At 43.7% G+C, this 13,589-nt stretch overlaps 1 protein-coding gene across 4 annotated transcripts in view; it reads left to right on the top strand.

Moving 5' to 3' along the window:
- Positions 1 to 13,589, top strand: part of LOC125450882 (nipped-B-like protein) — a 510,140-nt gene that overhangs the window by 92,301 nt on the left and 404,250 nt on the right. For all 4 annotated transcript variants that reach the window (XM_059644995.1, XM_059644996.1, XM_059644997.1 and 1 more), the window contains exon 3: positions 8,916 to 9,081. In XM_059644995.1, coding sequence (XP_059500978.1) covers positions 8,916 to 9,081 — 166 coding nt within the window. The remainder of the gene's footprint in view (positions 1 to 8,915; positions 9,082 to 13,589) is intronic.

The raw sequence follows: 13,589 nt of genomic DNA, 5'->3' as shown, positions 1-13,589 counted from the left end.
CTCCTCTGAAATCTGCCTCCATAACCACAGGATTATCCTGTTGTTTATTTCTGAAAGTCAGATCATGAGATGGGGAAGATGCAAAGAGTATTTTACATCAGTGTTTACTGTGAGAAGGACATGGAAGATACAAAGTGTGGGGAAATAGACAACAACATCTTGAAAATTGTCCATATTACAAAGCAGGTGGTGTTGGATGTCTAAAATGCATAAAGTTGGATAAATCCTTGGGACTTGATCGAGTCTACACTTGAACTTTGTGGGAAGCTAGGGAAGTGATTGCTGGGCCCCTTGCTGAGATATTTGTATCGATAGCCACAGGTGAGTTGATGGTTGGCTAACGTGGTGCCACTAGTTAAGAACAGTGGTAAGGAAAAGCTGGAGAATTATAGACTAGTGAGCCTGATGTCGGTTGTGGGCAGGTTGGAGGGAATCCTGGGGGACAGGATTTACATACATTTGGAAAAGCAAGGACTGATTAGGGCTAGTCAACGTGAGTTTGTGTGTAGGAAGTCCTCTCCCACTAACTTGATTGTCACTTCAAAAAAAAATTGAGGATTGATCAGGGCAGACTGGAGGATTGACGTGATTGGACTTCAGTAAGGCATTCAGCAAGATTCCTTATGGTAGACTGGTTAGCAAGGTTAAATCACGTGGAAAACAGGAGAACCAGCCAGAACTGGCTTGAAGGTAGAAGGCAGAGGACAGTGGTGGAAGGCTGCTTTTCAGTCTGGTATACCACAAGGATCAGTGCTGGGTCCACTGCTTTTCCTCATTTACATAAAATTTGGATGTGAACATATGAGGTACTGTTAGTTTGCAGGTGACACCAAAATTGGAGGTGTGATTGACAGTGAAGAAGGTTACCTCAGTACAATGGGATCTTGATCAGATAGGCTGATGGGAGTTTAATTTAAATAAATGTGAGATGCTGCATTTTAAAGGCAAATCAGAGCAGGAATTATAGACTTAATGGGAAGGTCCTAGGGAGTGTTGCTGAACAAAGGGGCGGTGTGGACTTAATGGGCTGAAGGGCCTGTTTCCACACTGTAGGGAATCTTAAAAAGAGACGTTGGAGTTCATGTTCATAGTTCCTTGAAAGTAGAGCTGCAGGTAGACAGTCTTGTGAAGAAGTTATTTGGTACGAATGCCTTTATTGGTCACTTCATTGTGTACAGGAGTGGGGATGTCATGTCGCAGCTGTTCACGACATTGGTTATTTGGAATAATGCGCAATTCTGGTCACCCTGCTATAGGAAGGATGTTGTGAAATTTGAATGGGTTCAGAAAACACTTACAAGGATGGTGCCAGGGTTGGAGGGTTTATAAGGTGTAGGGAGAGGCTGAAAGTGCTGGGACTATTTTCCCTGGAGCGTTGAAGCTGCGGGGTGACTTTGCAGAGGATTATAGAATTGTGTGAGGGGCATGGATAGGATAAATTGACAAGGTGTTTTCCCTGGAGTAGGCGAGTCCAAAACTTGAGGGCATTGGTTTAAAGTGAGAGAGGAAAGATTTAAGAGACGGAAGGGGCAACATTGTCACGCAGAGGGTGGTGCATGTATGGAATGAGCTGCCAGAGGAAGTGGTGGAGATTGGTACACTTACAACATTTTAGAAAGCATATGTATGGGTATATGAATAGGAAGGGTTTAGAGGGATATGGGGCAAATGTGTCCAGATTTATCTAGGATATCTGTTTGGCATGGATGCTTGGACCACAGAGTCTGCTTCTGTGCTATACGCCTCTGACTCTAAATGTGTAATAATTTAAATTACAATTGAATGATTGCATATAGAATTGAAAATTTAGCTTGTCTCCTGTTCAGAAGTGAGTCAGATGTTGAATGATCGGCTTTGTTCCACTAGAGGGAGTGTGAGCAAAATGCAAAGAATTTTGTAATCTTCAATGAGCATTTCAACAAGGAATTAATGCAGCTGACTTTAACCATTCTGGCACTTAACTAAAATGATTATTTTTGAATTCTGTTAAAGTATACTTTTTCTTTCAATTCATTTCTGGGATGTGAGAATTGCTGGCTGGCCGGCATTTAGTGTACATCCTTGGTTGGCCTTGAGTGTGGTGGTGAGCAGTCTTAAACCGTTGCAGTCCATATGCTGCTAGTAAACTATAAGGCCGTTAGGGTTCCAGCATTTTGACCCAATGACACTTCAGTAAGACTGTTTTACATGGTACCACATGGTAGGCTAATCAGTAAAATTAGATCACATGGGATTCGAGGAGAGCTTACCATTTGATTCAAGATTGGCTTGATAGTTGGGAGGCAGATTGGTGGTGTAGGGTTGCTTTTTGGACTGGGGCCTGTGATCAGTATTCTTCAGGGATCAGTGCTGGGTCCACTCATTTAATATAAAGTATTTGAATGAGAACCTGGGAGGCGTGGTTAAGTTTTCTGATACCAAAATTTGTGGTACAGTTGACAGTGAAGAAGGTTATCTAACATTACAAAGTGATCTTGATCAGTTGGATCAATGAGCTAAGGAGTGGCAAGTTGAGTTTAATTTGTGCAAATGGGAGGTGTGAATTTTGGTAAAACAAACCAGGGCAGGACTTGTACAGTTAATGATAGGGCCCTGGTTAGTGTTGTCGAGCAGAGACCCAGGTGTTAGGTATGTGCTGATTTAGTATTTCTGAAGAAGAGTTGAGGCCCGAAACACCAGCTTTCCTGCTCTACTGATGTTGCTTGTCCTGCTGTATTCATCCAGCTCCACAGCTTGTTAGATAATAAAATGTGAGGCTGGATGAACACAGCAGGCCAAGCAGCATCTCAGGAGCACAAAAGCTGACGTTTCGGGCCTAGACCCTTCATCAGAGAGGGGGATGGGGTGAGGGTTCTGGAATAAATAGGGAGAGAGGGGGAGGCGGACCGAAGATGGAGAGAAAAGAAGATAGGTGGAGAAGAGAGTATAGGTGGGGAGGTAGGGAGGGGATAGGTCAGTCCAGGGAAGACGGACAGGTCAAGGAGGTGGGATGAGGGGGTGTGGCTTGGGATGAGATGAAGAACAGGTTAGGGAGGCAGAGACAGGTTGGACTGGTTTTGGGATGCAGTGGGTGGAGGGGAAGAGCTGGGCCTCTACATTGGGGAAACCAAGCGGAGGCTTGGAGACCGCTTTGCAGAACACCTCCGCTCAGTTCGCAACAAACAACTGCACCTCCCAGTCGCAAACTATTTCCACTCCCCCTCCCATTCTTTAGATGACATGTCCATCATGGGCCTCCTGCAGTGCCACAATGATGCCACCCGTAGGTTGCAGGAACAGCAACTCATATTCCGCCTGGGAACCCTGCAGCCTAATGGTATCAATGTGGACTTCACCAGTTTCAAAATCTCCCCTTCCCCAACTGCATCCCTAAACCAGCCCAGTTCGTCCCCTCCACCCACTGCATCCCAAAACCAGTCCAACCTGTCTCTGCCTCCCTAACCTGTTCTTCCTCTCACCCATCCCTTCCTCCCACCCCAAGCCACACCCCCATCTACCTACTAACCTCATCCCATCTCCTTGACCTGTCCGTCTTCCCTGGATTGACCTATCCTCTCCCTATCTCCCCACCTATACTCTCTCCACCTATCTTCTTTTCTCTCCATCTTCGGTCCGCCTCCCCCTCTCTCCCTATTTATTCCAGAACCCTCACCCCATCCCCCTTTCTGATGTAGGGTCTAGGCCCGAAACGTCAGCTTTTGTGCTCCTGAGATGCTGCTTGGCCTGCTTGTTCATCCAGCCTCACATTTTATTATCTTGGATTCTCCAGCATCTGCAGTTCCCATTATCTCTCCTCCACAGCTTGTTATCTCTCTTTATCTCTGTAGTGCTTTGAAAGTTGTGTAACAGGTAGGCTGGGTGATTAAGGCACTTTGCACAATTGCCTTTGTTGCTCAGACCACTGAATTGTACAGGATGTTGGTGAGGCAACTGTTAAAGTACTGTGTACAGCTTTGGTTGCCCTGCTATGGGAAATGTATTGTTAGATTGGAGAGGGATCAAAAAAAATGTGGCCAGGATGTTACCAGGACTTGGAGGGTTTGAGTTATAAGGAAAGGCTCGATAGGCTGAGACTATTTTTTTCACTGGAGCGTAGGAAGTTGAGGGTGACCTTACGGAGGTTTATAAAATCATGAAGGGCATAGAAAAGGTGAATAGCAAAAGTTGTTTCCCCTAGGTGGGCTAGTTTAAGGTGAGAGCGGAAAGATGTAAGAGGAATCTGGGATCAACTTCTTCTCACAGAGTAGCTCATACATGGAATGAACTGCTAGAGGAAGTGGTCAATGCAGGCATAGTTACAACATTTAAAAGATATTTGGACAGGTATGTGACTAGGAAGCGTTAAAAGTGAAGTGGATCAAGTGCAGGTAAATGAGACTAATTTTGTTTCAGGACTTGGTCAGTATCGACGAGTTGGACTGAAGGGTCTGTTTTGTGCTTTCTGACTTTAACTCTGTAACAGCAATATATTTCGATGTCAGGATGGTGTGTGGTTTGGAAGGAAACTTACAGGTAAACTTACAGATGGTAGTTTTCCCAAGTATCTGTTCCCCTTTTCCTTCCAGATGGAAGCAGTTGTGGGTTTGGAAAATTCTGTGTAAGGATCTGATAAGTGATATCCTATAAAGCACATACTTCCACAGACTGGAACAAATCCAGAAAAGAACAACTAAAAATGGCACATATTTGAAAATACCTAAGGCTGGAACGCCGAATGAAACACTTGTTAACTGCTTCAACTGTAGTGAAGTTGCATTAGGTGGCCTGGAAAATTATGATTCACAACAAGCAACTAATGAAAGCAGCTTCTGAAGTTCCATGGTGAATAGAGGTTATTGAATAGGTTAAGCATACTGTGGAATCTGTAATTACCAGATGCAGGATCTTTCAGCTCACTAAGATTTAGCAAATAAACCTCCTGCGTTGCACATTTTGGCATTTAATTTGCATAAAATCATATGATATTGTGAAACTGAGACCGCTTCTTGTCTGGGGAAAGTTAACTGTGCATGGCATTGTAGTTTTTTGTCTCTAGTGATGCAGTACATTTAGGCTCATGTTCCATTTTATTTAAGTTGTTCAGTCCACTGCAGTCATCACTGGGGTTACTGTCTATTTAAAACTAAAATACAGATTCTGGAAATTTGAAACAAATACAGAATTCTGGAGAAACTCAGCAAGTCTGGCAGCATTTGTAGAGAGAGAAAAGTACTTGATGTTTTGAGTCCACTATGATTCTTGAGAACATTGTGGCTATCTTGTTGACAATGGTAATGATGAACATATACAATACTTGAGACCTCATTGTTGGAAAGATGTGAATGTATTTGAGTGAATGCAGAAGCAATTTAAAGAATGGTTCTAGGAATGAGAAACATCCAACATTGGGGCTGTTCATCTTGGACAGATGGAGGCTGAGAAGATACTTGATCAAGGGTTTCATATCACAAACTTGTTGGAGAGAGTAGATAGGGGAAAGCTGCTCCTTGTAAAAGTAAAAAGAACATAAGGGAATAGAATTAAAACGATGTGCAAATGAAGCAAGGGTGTTGTGGAAAATCTTTTTCAAACAGCAGATAGTTAGGATATGGAATGTACTGTCTGGAAATGTAGTGGAGGAAAGTTCATTTGAGGTGTTCAAGAGGGCAGTGATGGTTATTTGGGTAGAAATGGTGTACAGATAACAGGGGGAAAAGCTACTAGATAATAGGGCCAATGCAGACAAAATGGATGGAATGACCTCCTTCTGCCCCTTAATGGTTTCTCTCGCTTGTCAAGTCGGTTTCAAGGTTTAGAGATAACAAGGTGTAGAGCTGGATGAACACAGCAGGCCAAGCAGCATCAGAGGAGCAGGAATGCTGATGTTTTGGACCTAGATCCTTAGAAATGCTCCTGCTCCTCTGATGCGCTTGGCCTGCTGTGTTCATCCAGCTCTACACCTTGTTATCGCAGATTCTCCAGCATCTGCAGTTCCTACTATCTCTGGTTTCAAGTTTTAACTGACAGTGCTAACAAAGCCCTGCAAGGAACTTTGTCCTGGCTCAATTTAGGTGAAACTGATTGGATTGCTAGACTATGTCCTATAATGGGTAACAGTTAGTCATGTTGCTATGGATCTAGAACCTTGGGTCAAGTAAGAAAGGCAGATTTCTGGGAAGGTTCCATCAAGCTGGAAGGCTGCAATTACAACTGCTACATTCAAGAATGGAGGGAGGCCTCTTGTTGGTTACAGGGAAGGTGTTGGGATAGTTCATTAAAGAAGTTATCGTTAAGAAAGCACCAGTAATCTGGAAGAATCAGCATGAACTTTTTGAAAAGAAATTTGTTTAATCAATTTATTGGAGTTATTTAAAGAGACAGCATTTGCAATAGGTAAAGGAGAACCTATAGACATATTGTACTTAGTCAAATGTCTTCTGGAAATCTGTGCCCCAGAAGGTTATTGTGCAGTGTAGAAAGTCATGTTTTTGGGTTTGACATATTAATGTGGGTAGAAGATTAGCTGGCAGAAAACAATATGCATAATTTTTTTCCTAGTCAGCGAGATTTAGACGTTTAGACTTGTGTTGAAGCCTCTGCTTTTTATAATTTGTATCAATGACTTATGAGGGGAACAAAAGCATGATAACTAGAATTTATAGAAAATTCACATGTAGGAAAGTAGATTTTTGATGATGCAAGGAGGTTGCAGGTGGATGGAGATTGGGTAAGCAGACAGATATCTGGTGGGTGGAGAATAATGCAGGAAAATGTTTAATTTTGCAGGAAGAATAGAGGAGCAGAGAATGGTGTAAATTGAGAAGCACTGAAAATCTGCGGCATGGAGGATTTCATGTATAGACTGCATCTCTTGCATGAATTACTATACTAAATAGACCCTACGGCGTCTTGAGTCTGTATCCCCCAAAATACACTACTAGTTAAACTAGTCCCACTTTTATCTATAACTTTGAATATTGTGACACTTTGCTCATCCAAGTACTTTTTAACGGTTGAGGCTTCCTGCCTCAACTTTTAGTTAGGCCACGCTTGAGACTATTGCATTCAGTTCTGGTTGCCACATTATGGGAAGGATGTGGAGGCTTTGGAAAGGGTGCAGAAGAGTTTTACCAGGATATGCTGCCTGGATGAGAGGGTTTGAGCTATAAGAAGAGGCTGGAAATTCTTGATGTTTTCTCTTCAGCGATGGAGTCTGAGGGGTGACTTGATAGAAGTCTATAAAATTGAGATAGATGGGTAAGGTTGATTATCAGAATCTTTTTCCCAGGATTGAAATGTCTATTATTAGGGGGTGTGCATTTAAGGTGGGGGTGGTGGAAGTTTAAAGGAGACATGAGGGGCAAGTTTTTTACGTAGTGGTAAGCATCTGGAATGCACTGCCAGGGGTGGTGGTGGACGAAGATACGATAAGGCCAATTAAGGAACTTTTAGAAAAGCACATGATTATGGAGAGATACAGACCAAGGGCAGACAGAAGGCATTAGTTTCATTTGTCATCACGTACAGCGCAGTGTGACCTGTTCCTGAGCTGTACTGTCCTATGTTCTAACTACCCTTCTAGGTAGTACATTCTACAGCCCCACCACCCTCTAGGTGAAAACTGTTTTGCTTGAATTCCTTTCTTTTAGCCTCCTTCCTTTCACTTTAAAAGTTTGTCCCCTTGTTATTTAACCCTTTGACTAAGAACAGCTGCTTTCAGTTTAACTCTGTCCATTCACTGGTAATCCGATGGATCTCTGGGCTCCCCCCGTCAACCTTCTCTGGTCCAAAGAAAATAACTCAAGCTTATCCAGTTTCTCTCTCCGGGTGAAATGCAGGCAACATCCTTATAAATCTTCTTTGTGACCCCTTCAGTACAATGGCATCCTTTCTAAGTGCAGTGAAAGATCTGCGCAAGAGTCATATTTGCCCCAACTGCTCTACTGAGCTGAGTGAACGTTTTTGGGTCCGGTGACCCTTCCTCAGGAAATGTTAACTCTCTTTTCGGCTCCACAGATGCTGCCAGACCTGCTGAGCTTTTCCAGCAACTTTGTTTTTGTTCCTGGTTTACAGCATCTGCACTTCTTTGGGTTTTTACTCTGTTGAGCTGCCTTGCTACTTTCAGGGATTTCCTGATGAAGGGTCTAGGCCCGAAACGTTAGCTCTTGTGCTCCTAAGATGCTGCTTGGCCTGTTGTGTTCATCCACCTCCGGACTTTGTTATCACTCATTCATTGAGTACTTCCTTGTCTTGTTCCTTCTTCCAAAGTGCATAGCTGACATGTATCAGGATTAAATTCCATCATGGAGGATGGAAAGGTTGTGGAGATTGCTGATCTTTGCCACGTCTCCATGGGAACATCCCAGCCAATACGTCTATCTGCTGAATGTGACAACTGAGACTGACAATCAACTATTCTTGCTGCATCTTCTCCTGAAAATGATGGCCCATTCGTTCAAATGCTTTTTTAATCCCTCAACTTGCGTATAAATCATTGTCCCTCTTTTCAAGTCTTTCTTGCGTCCTAGTCCTGCTGAAATTGTTTATTGTTGTGATTACCTATCTGTCACATTTCCAAGTTTTTAACTTGCTTGTAAAATATGTTAAGAATATTTTAGTTCATGTTGTAATTGTTTCTTAAAATTATCTGTCATTAACATATCCCAGTCTACATATGTAACTTGTCATGTAAATTTGTTACTGCATCATTTGGTTGAGGGGCTTTGGTTTAGAAGGATGCTTTAGAAATGGGATGTGTGAGAAATGTGAAAGGATACAAGTTATAAATTAGTTGGTCCATGTTGACCTGGTAAATGATCCAGCATTTATTTCTTTGTACGCTGTATTTTGCTTTTTGAGACTTGAAATATGTTTTGATAGCATCATGTATCGCTTGCAGTTAGATTGCTGAATGGATTTTTTTTCTCTCTGAACAGTATTGAATCAACTTCCACTTCCCTCCCCGCTGCCTGCTACCACAACAAAAAGCTTGCTGTTTGGAGGGAGAATTGCTGAAGATGTAAATTGCCTCATGGGTTGTAGGGACGAGAGTCTTGTATCACAGTTAGTACACAGCCTCAGCCAAGTCTCCACCGATCATATGTAAGTATAGTCTTATTCTCTTGGACAGTAAAGGTTGTCACTTTGTGATGTTTCATTTCCTGCAATGACTTTTATTGTGGCACAGAGCCTACAATGATAAACAAGTGATTTACCTCCTGAAGCTTATCCATCCAATATCCTAACCAGCTTGGTTCAACTTTGATTACATTTTGAATGCCATGTGCCAACCTATCATCCTAATAAGATTAATCTACTCTGCATATCCTACATTTTACTGTCCTCCAGGTGCCTATCCAAGAGTCGCTTAAAAGTCTCTAAAGTATCTGACTCCTTTACCACTGCTGGCAGCATATTCCACACACCCACCTCTCTCTCTCTCTCTCTGTGAAGAACCTACCTCTGACATCGCCCCATACCTTCCTCCGCTCAGCTTAAAATTATGCCCCCTCGTAATAGTCATTTCTGCCCTGGGAAAAAGCCTCCTTACTATCCGCTCTATCTATGCCTCTCCTCATCTTGTAAACCTGTATCAAGTCACCCCTCAGCCTTCTCACTCCAATGGAAAAAAGCCCTAGTTTTCTCAATATTTCCTCATAAGACTTGTCCTCCAGTCCAGGCAGCATCCTGGTAAATCTCCTCTGCACCCTCTGTAAAGCTTCCACGTCTTTCCTATAATGAGGTGACCAGAACTGAACGTAATATTCCAGGTGTGGTCTGAACAGATGCTTACAGAGCTATGCCATAACCTCCAGGCTCTTAAATTCAATTACCTTGCCAATGAAAGCTAATACTCTATATGCCGCTTTTACAAACCTATCAACTTTGGTAACAACTTTGAGGGATCCTAGGGATGTGGACCCCAAGATCCCTCTGTTCCTCCGCACTGCCGAGAATCCTGCCATTATCCCTTTATTCTGCATTCAAATTCAACCTTCCAAAATGAATCACATCACTCTTTTCCGGGTTGAATTCCATCTGCCACTTTGCCAGCTCTGCATCCTGTCACTGTCCCGTTGCAACCTACAGCAGCCCTCCACGCTGTCCGCAACTCCTCCAACCTTCATATCATCAGCAGACTTACTAACACACGCTTCCACTTCTCATCCAAATCATTTATAAAGATCACAGAGCAGAGGTCCCAGAACAGATCCCTGCAGAACACCACTGGTCACCGAGGTCCAAGCTGAATACTTTGCATCTACTACCACCCTCTGTCTTCTGTTGGACAGCTAGTTTTGTATCCAGACAGCCAAAGAACAAAGAAAATTACAGCACAGGAACAGGCCCTTTTGGCCTCCAAGCCTGCGCCGATCGAGATCCTCTCTCTGAACCTGTCGTCTATTTTTTTAAGGGTCAGTATCCCTTTGCTCCCTGCCCGTCCATGTACCTGTCTAGATACATCTTAAAAGACACTATCATGTCTGTGTCTACCACCTCTGCTGGCAACGCGTTCCAGGCACCCACCACCCTTTGCCGAAAGAACTTTCCACGCATATCTTCCATTAACTTTACTCCTCTCACTTTGAGCTCATGACCCCTAGTAATTGAGTCCCCCAGTCTGGGGAAAAAGCTTCTTGCTATCCACCTTGTCTATAGGTCTCATGGCTTTATAGACCTCAATCAGCTCCCCCCTCAATCTCCGTCTTCCTAATGAAAATAATCTTAATCCACTCAGCCGTTCTTCATAGCTAGCACCCTCCATACTAGGAAACATCCTGGTGAACCTCCTCTGCATCGTCTGCACCGCCTCCAAAGCAACCACGTCCATTTGGTAATGTGGCGACCAGAACTGTACACAGTACTCTATATGTGGCCGAACCAAAGTCTTATACAACTGCAACATGACCTGCCAACTCTTGTACTCAATACCCTGTCCGATTGAAGGAAGCATGCCATATGCTGCCTTGATCACTCTATTAACCTGTGTTGCCAGTTGACCACTTTATTGACCTGCATTGCCAAATTTCCCTGAGTCCCATGCCTCCTTACTTTCTGAATGTTTTTAAGAATTTTGTAAATTTGAAGGAAACCACTGGTCGCATTACTACTGACTATGGAGAAATATAATTGTTACGGTTCAAAAGGCCTTTTGGCACACTGCTTTTGAAATGAGTATGGAACACAAGGATTGTGGAATCCCTGCAGCGTGGAAGCAAGCCATTTGGCCCATTGAATTCTCACCAACCCTCTGAAGAGCACCCTGCCCAGACTTGCCCCCTATCCCCTCCATGTAATCCTGCATTTCCCATGGCCAAAGCACCTAGCCTGCACATTCCTGGACAGAATAGACAATTTAGCATGGCCAGTCCACCTGATCTGCATCTCTTTGAACTGTCGGAGGATGTTTCGGGACTCGTCAACTGAGGGAGTATGGGCTGAGGTTAGAAACAGGAAAGGAGAGGTCACGCTGTTGGGAGTTTTCTATAGGCCTCCGAATAGTTCCAGAGATGTAGAGGAAAGGATAGCGAAGATGATTCTCGATAGGAGTGAGAGAGACAGGGTAATTGTCATGGGGGACTTTAACTTTCCAGGTATTGACTGGGAACACTATAGTTCAAGTACTATAGATGGGTCAGTTTTTGTCCAGAGTGTGCAGGAGGGCTTCCTAACACCAGTATGTAGATAGGCCAACAAGGGGCGAAGCCCCATGAGATTTGGTACTGGGTAATGAGCCCGGCCAGGTGTTAGATTTGGAAGCAGGTGAGCATTTTGGTGTTAGCGATCACAGTTCTGTTATGTTTACTTTAGTGATGGCAAGGGATAGGTGTATACCACTGGGCAAGAGTTATAGCTGGGGAAAAGACAATTACAATGAGATGAGGCAAGATTTAGGGACCATAGGATGGGGAACGAAACTGCAGGGGATGAGCACATTAGAAATGTGAAGCTTATTCGAGGAAAAGCTACTGTGTGTCCTAGATAAGTATGTACCTGTCAGGCAGGGAGGAAGCTGTAGAGCGCTGGAGCCGTGGTTTACGAAGGAGGTGGAATCTCTGGTCAAGAGGAAGAAGAAGGCTTATGTTAGGATGAGATGTGAAGGCTCAGTTAGTGCACTTGAGGGCTACGAGGTAGCCAGGAAAGACCTAAAGAGAGAGCTCAGAAGATCCAGGAGGAGACAAGAGAAGTTGTTGGTGGATAGAATCAGGGTAAACCCTAAGGCTTTCTATAGGTATTTTAAGGAATAAAAGAATGACGAGAGTAAGATTAGGCCCAATCAAGGGTCGTAGTGGTAAGTTGTGTGTGGAGTCAGAGGAGATAGGGGAAGCACTAAATAAATATTTTTCAACAGTATTCACTCTAGAAAGCGTCAATGTTGTTGAGGAGAATACTGAGATACAGGCTACTAGACTAGGTGGGATTGAGGTTCACAAGGAAGAGGTATTAGAAGTCCTACAGAGGGTGAAGATAGATAGGTCCCCTGGGCCGGATGGGATTTATCCTCGGATCCTCTGGAAAGCCAGGGAGGAGATTGCCAAGCCTTTGGCATTGATCTTTAACTCGTCATTGTCTACAGGAATAGTGCCAGACGACTGGAGGATAGCAAATGTGGTTCCCCTGTTCAAGAAGGGGAGTAGCGACAACCCTGGTAATTATAGACCAGTGAGCTTTACCTCAGTTGTTGGTAAAGTGTTGGAAAAGGTTGTAAGGGATAGGATTTATAATCATCTAGAAAATAATAAATTGGTGAGGGATAGTCAGCACTGTTTTGTGAAGGGAAGGTCGTGCCTCACAAACCTTTATTGAGTTCTTTGAGAAGGTGACCAAACAGGTAGATGAGAGTAAACCGGTTGATGTGGTGTGTATGGATTTCAGCAAGGCATTCGAGAAGGTTGCCCACAGTAGGCTATTGTACAAATTGAGGAGGAATGGAATTGTGGGAGATATAGCAGTTTGGATCAGAAATTGGCTTGCTGAAAGAAGACAGAGGGTGGTAGTTGATGGGAAATGTTCATCCTGGAGACCAGTTACTAGTGGTGTACTGCAAGGGTCGGTGTTGGGTCCACTGCTGTTTGTCATTTTTATAAATGACCTGGATAAGGGCGTAGAAGCCTGGATGAGGGCATAGAAGGATGGGTTAGTAAATTTGCAGACGACACTAAGGTTGGTGGCGTTGTGGATAGTGACGAAGGATGCTGTAGGTTGCAGAGAGACATAGATAAGCTGCAGAGCTGAGCTGAGAGGTGGCAAATGGAGTTTAATGCAGACAAGTGTGAGGTGATGCACTTTGGTAGGAGTAACCAGAATGCAAAGTACTGGGCTAATGGTAAGATTCTTAGTAGTGTAGATGAGCAGAGAGATCTCGGTGTCCATGTACACAGATCCTTGAAAGTAGCCACCCACGTTGACAGGACTGTTGAGAAGGCATACAGTGTTTTAGCTTTCATTAATAGAGGGATCGAGTTATGGTGAAGCTGTACAAAACTCTGGTGCGGCCATACTTGGAGTATTGTGTACAGTTCTGATCACCGCATTATAAGAAGGATGTGGAAGCTTTGGAAAGGGTGCAGAGGAGATTTACTAGGTTGTTGCCTGGTATGGAGGGAAGG

The sequence above is a fragment of the Stegostoma tigrinum genome, chromosome 3 (assembly GCF_030684315.1).
Source record: "Stegostoma tigrinum isolate sSteTig4 chromosome 3, sSteTig4.hap1, whole genome shotgun sequence".
NCBI lineage: Eukaryota > Metazoa > Chordata > Chondrichthyes > Orectolobiformes > Stegostomatidae > Stegostoma > Stegostoma tigrinum.
Note: the sequence above shows the minus strand (reverse complement) of the source record. Positions and strands in the feature narration are given on the sequence as shown.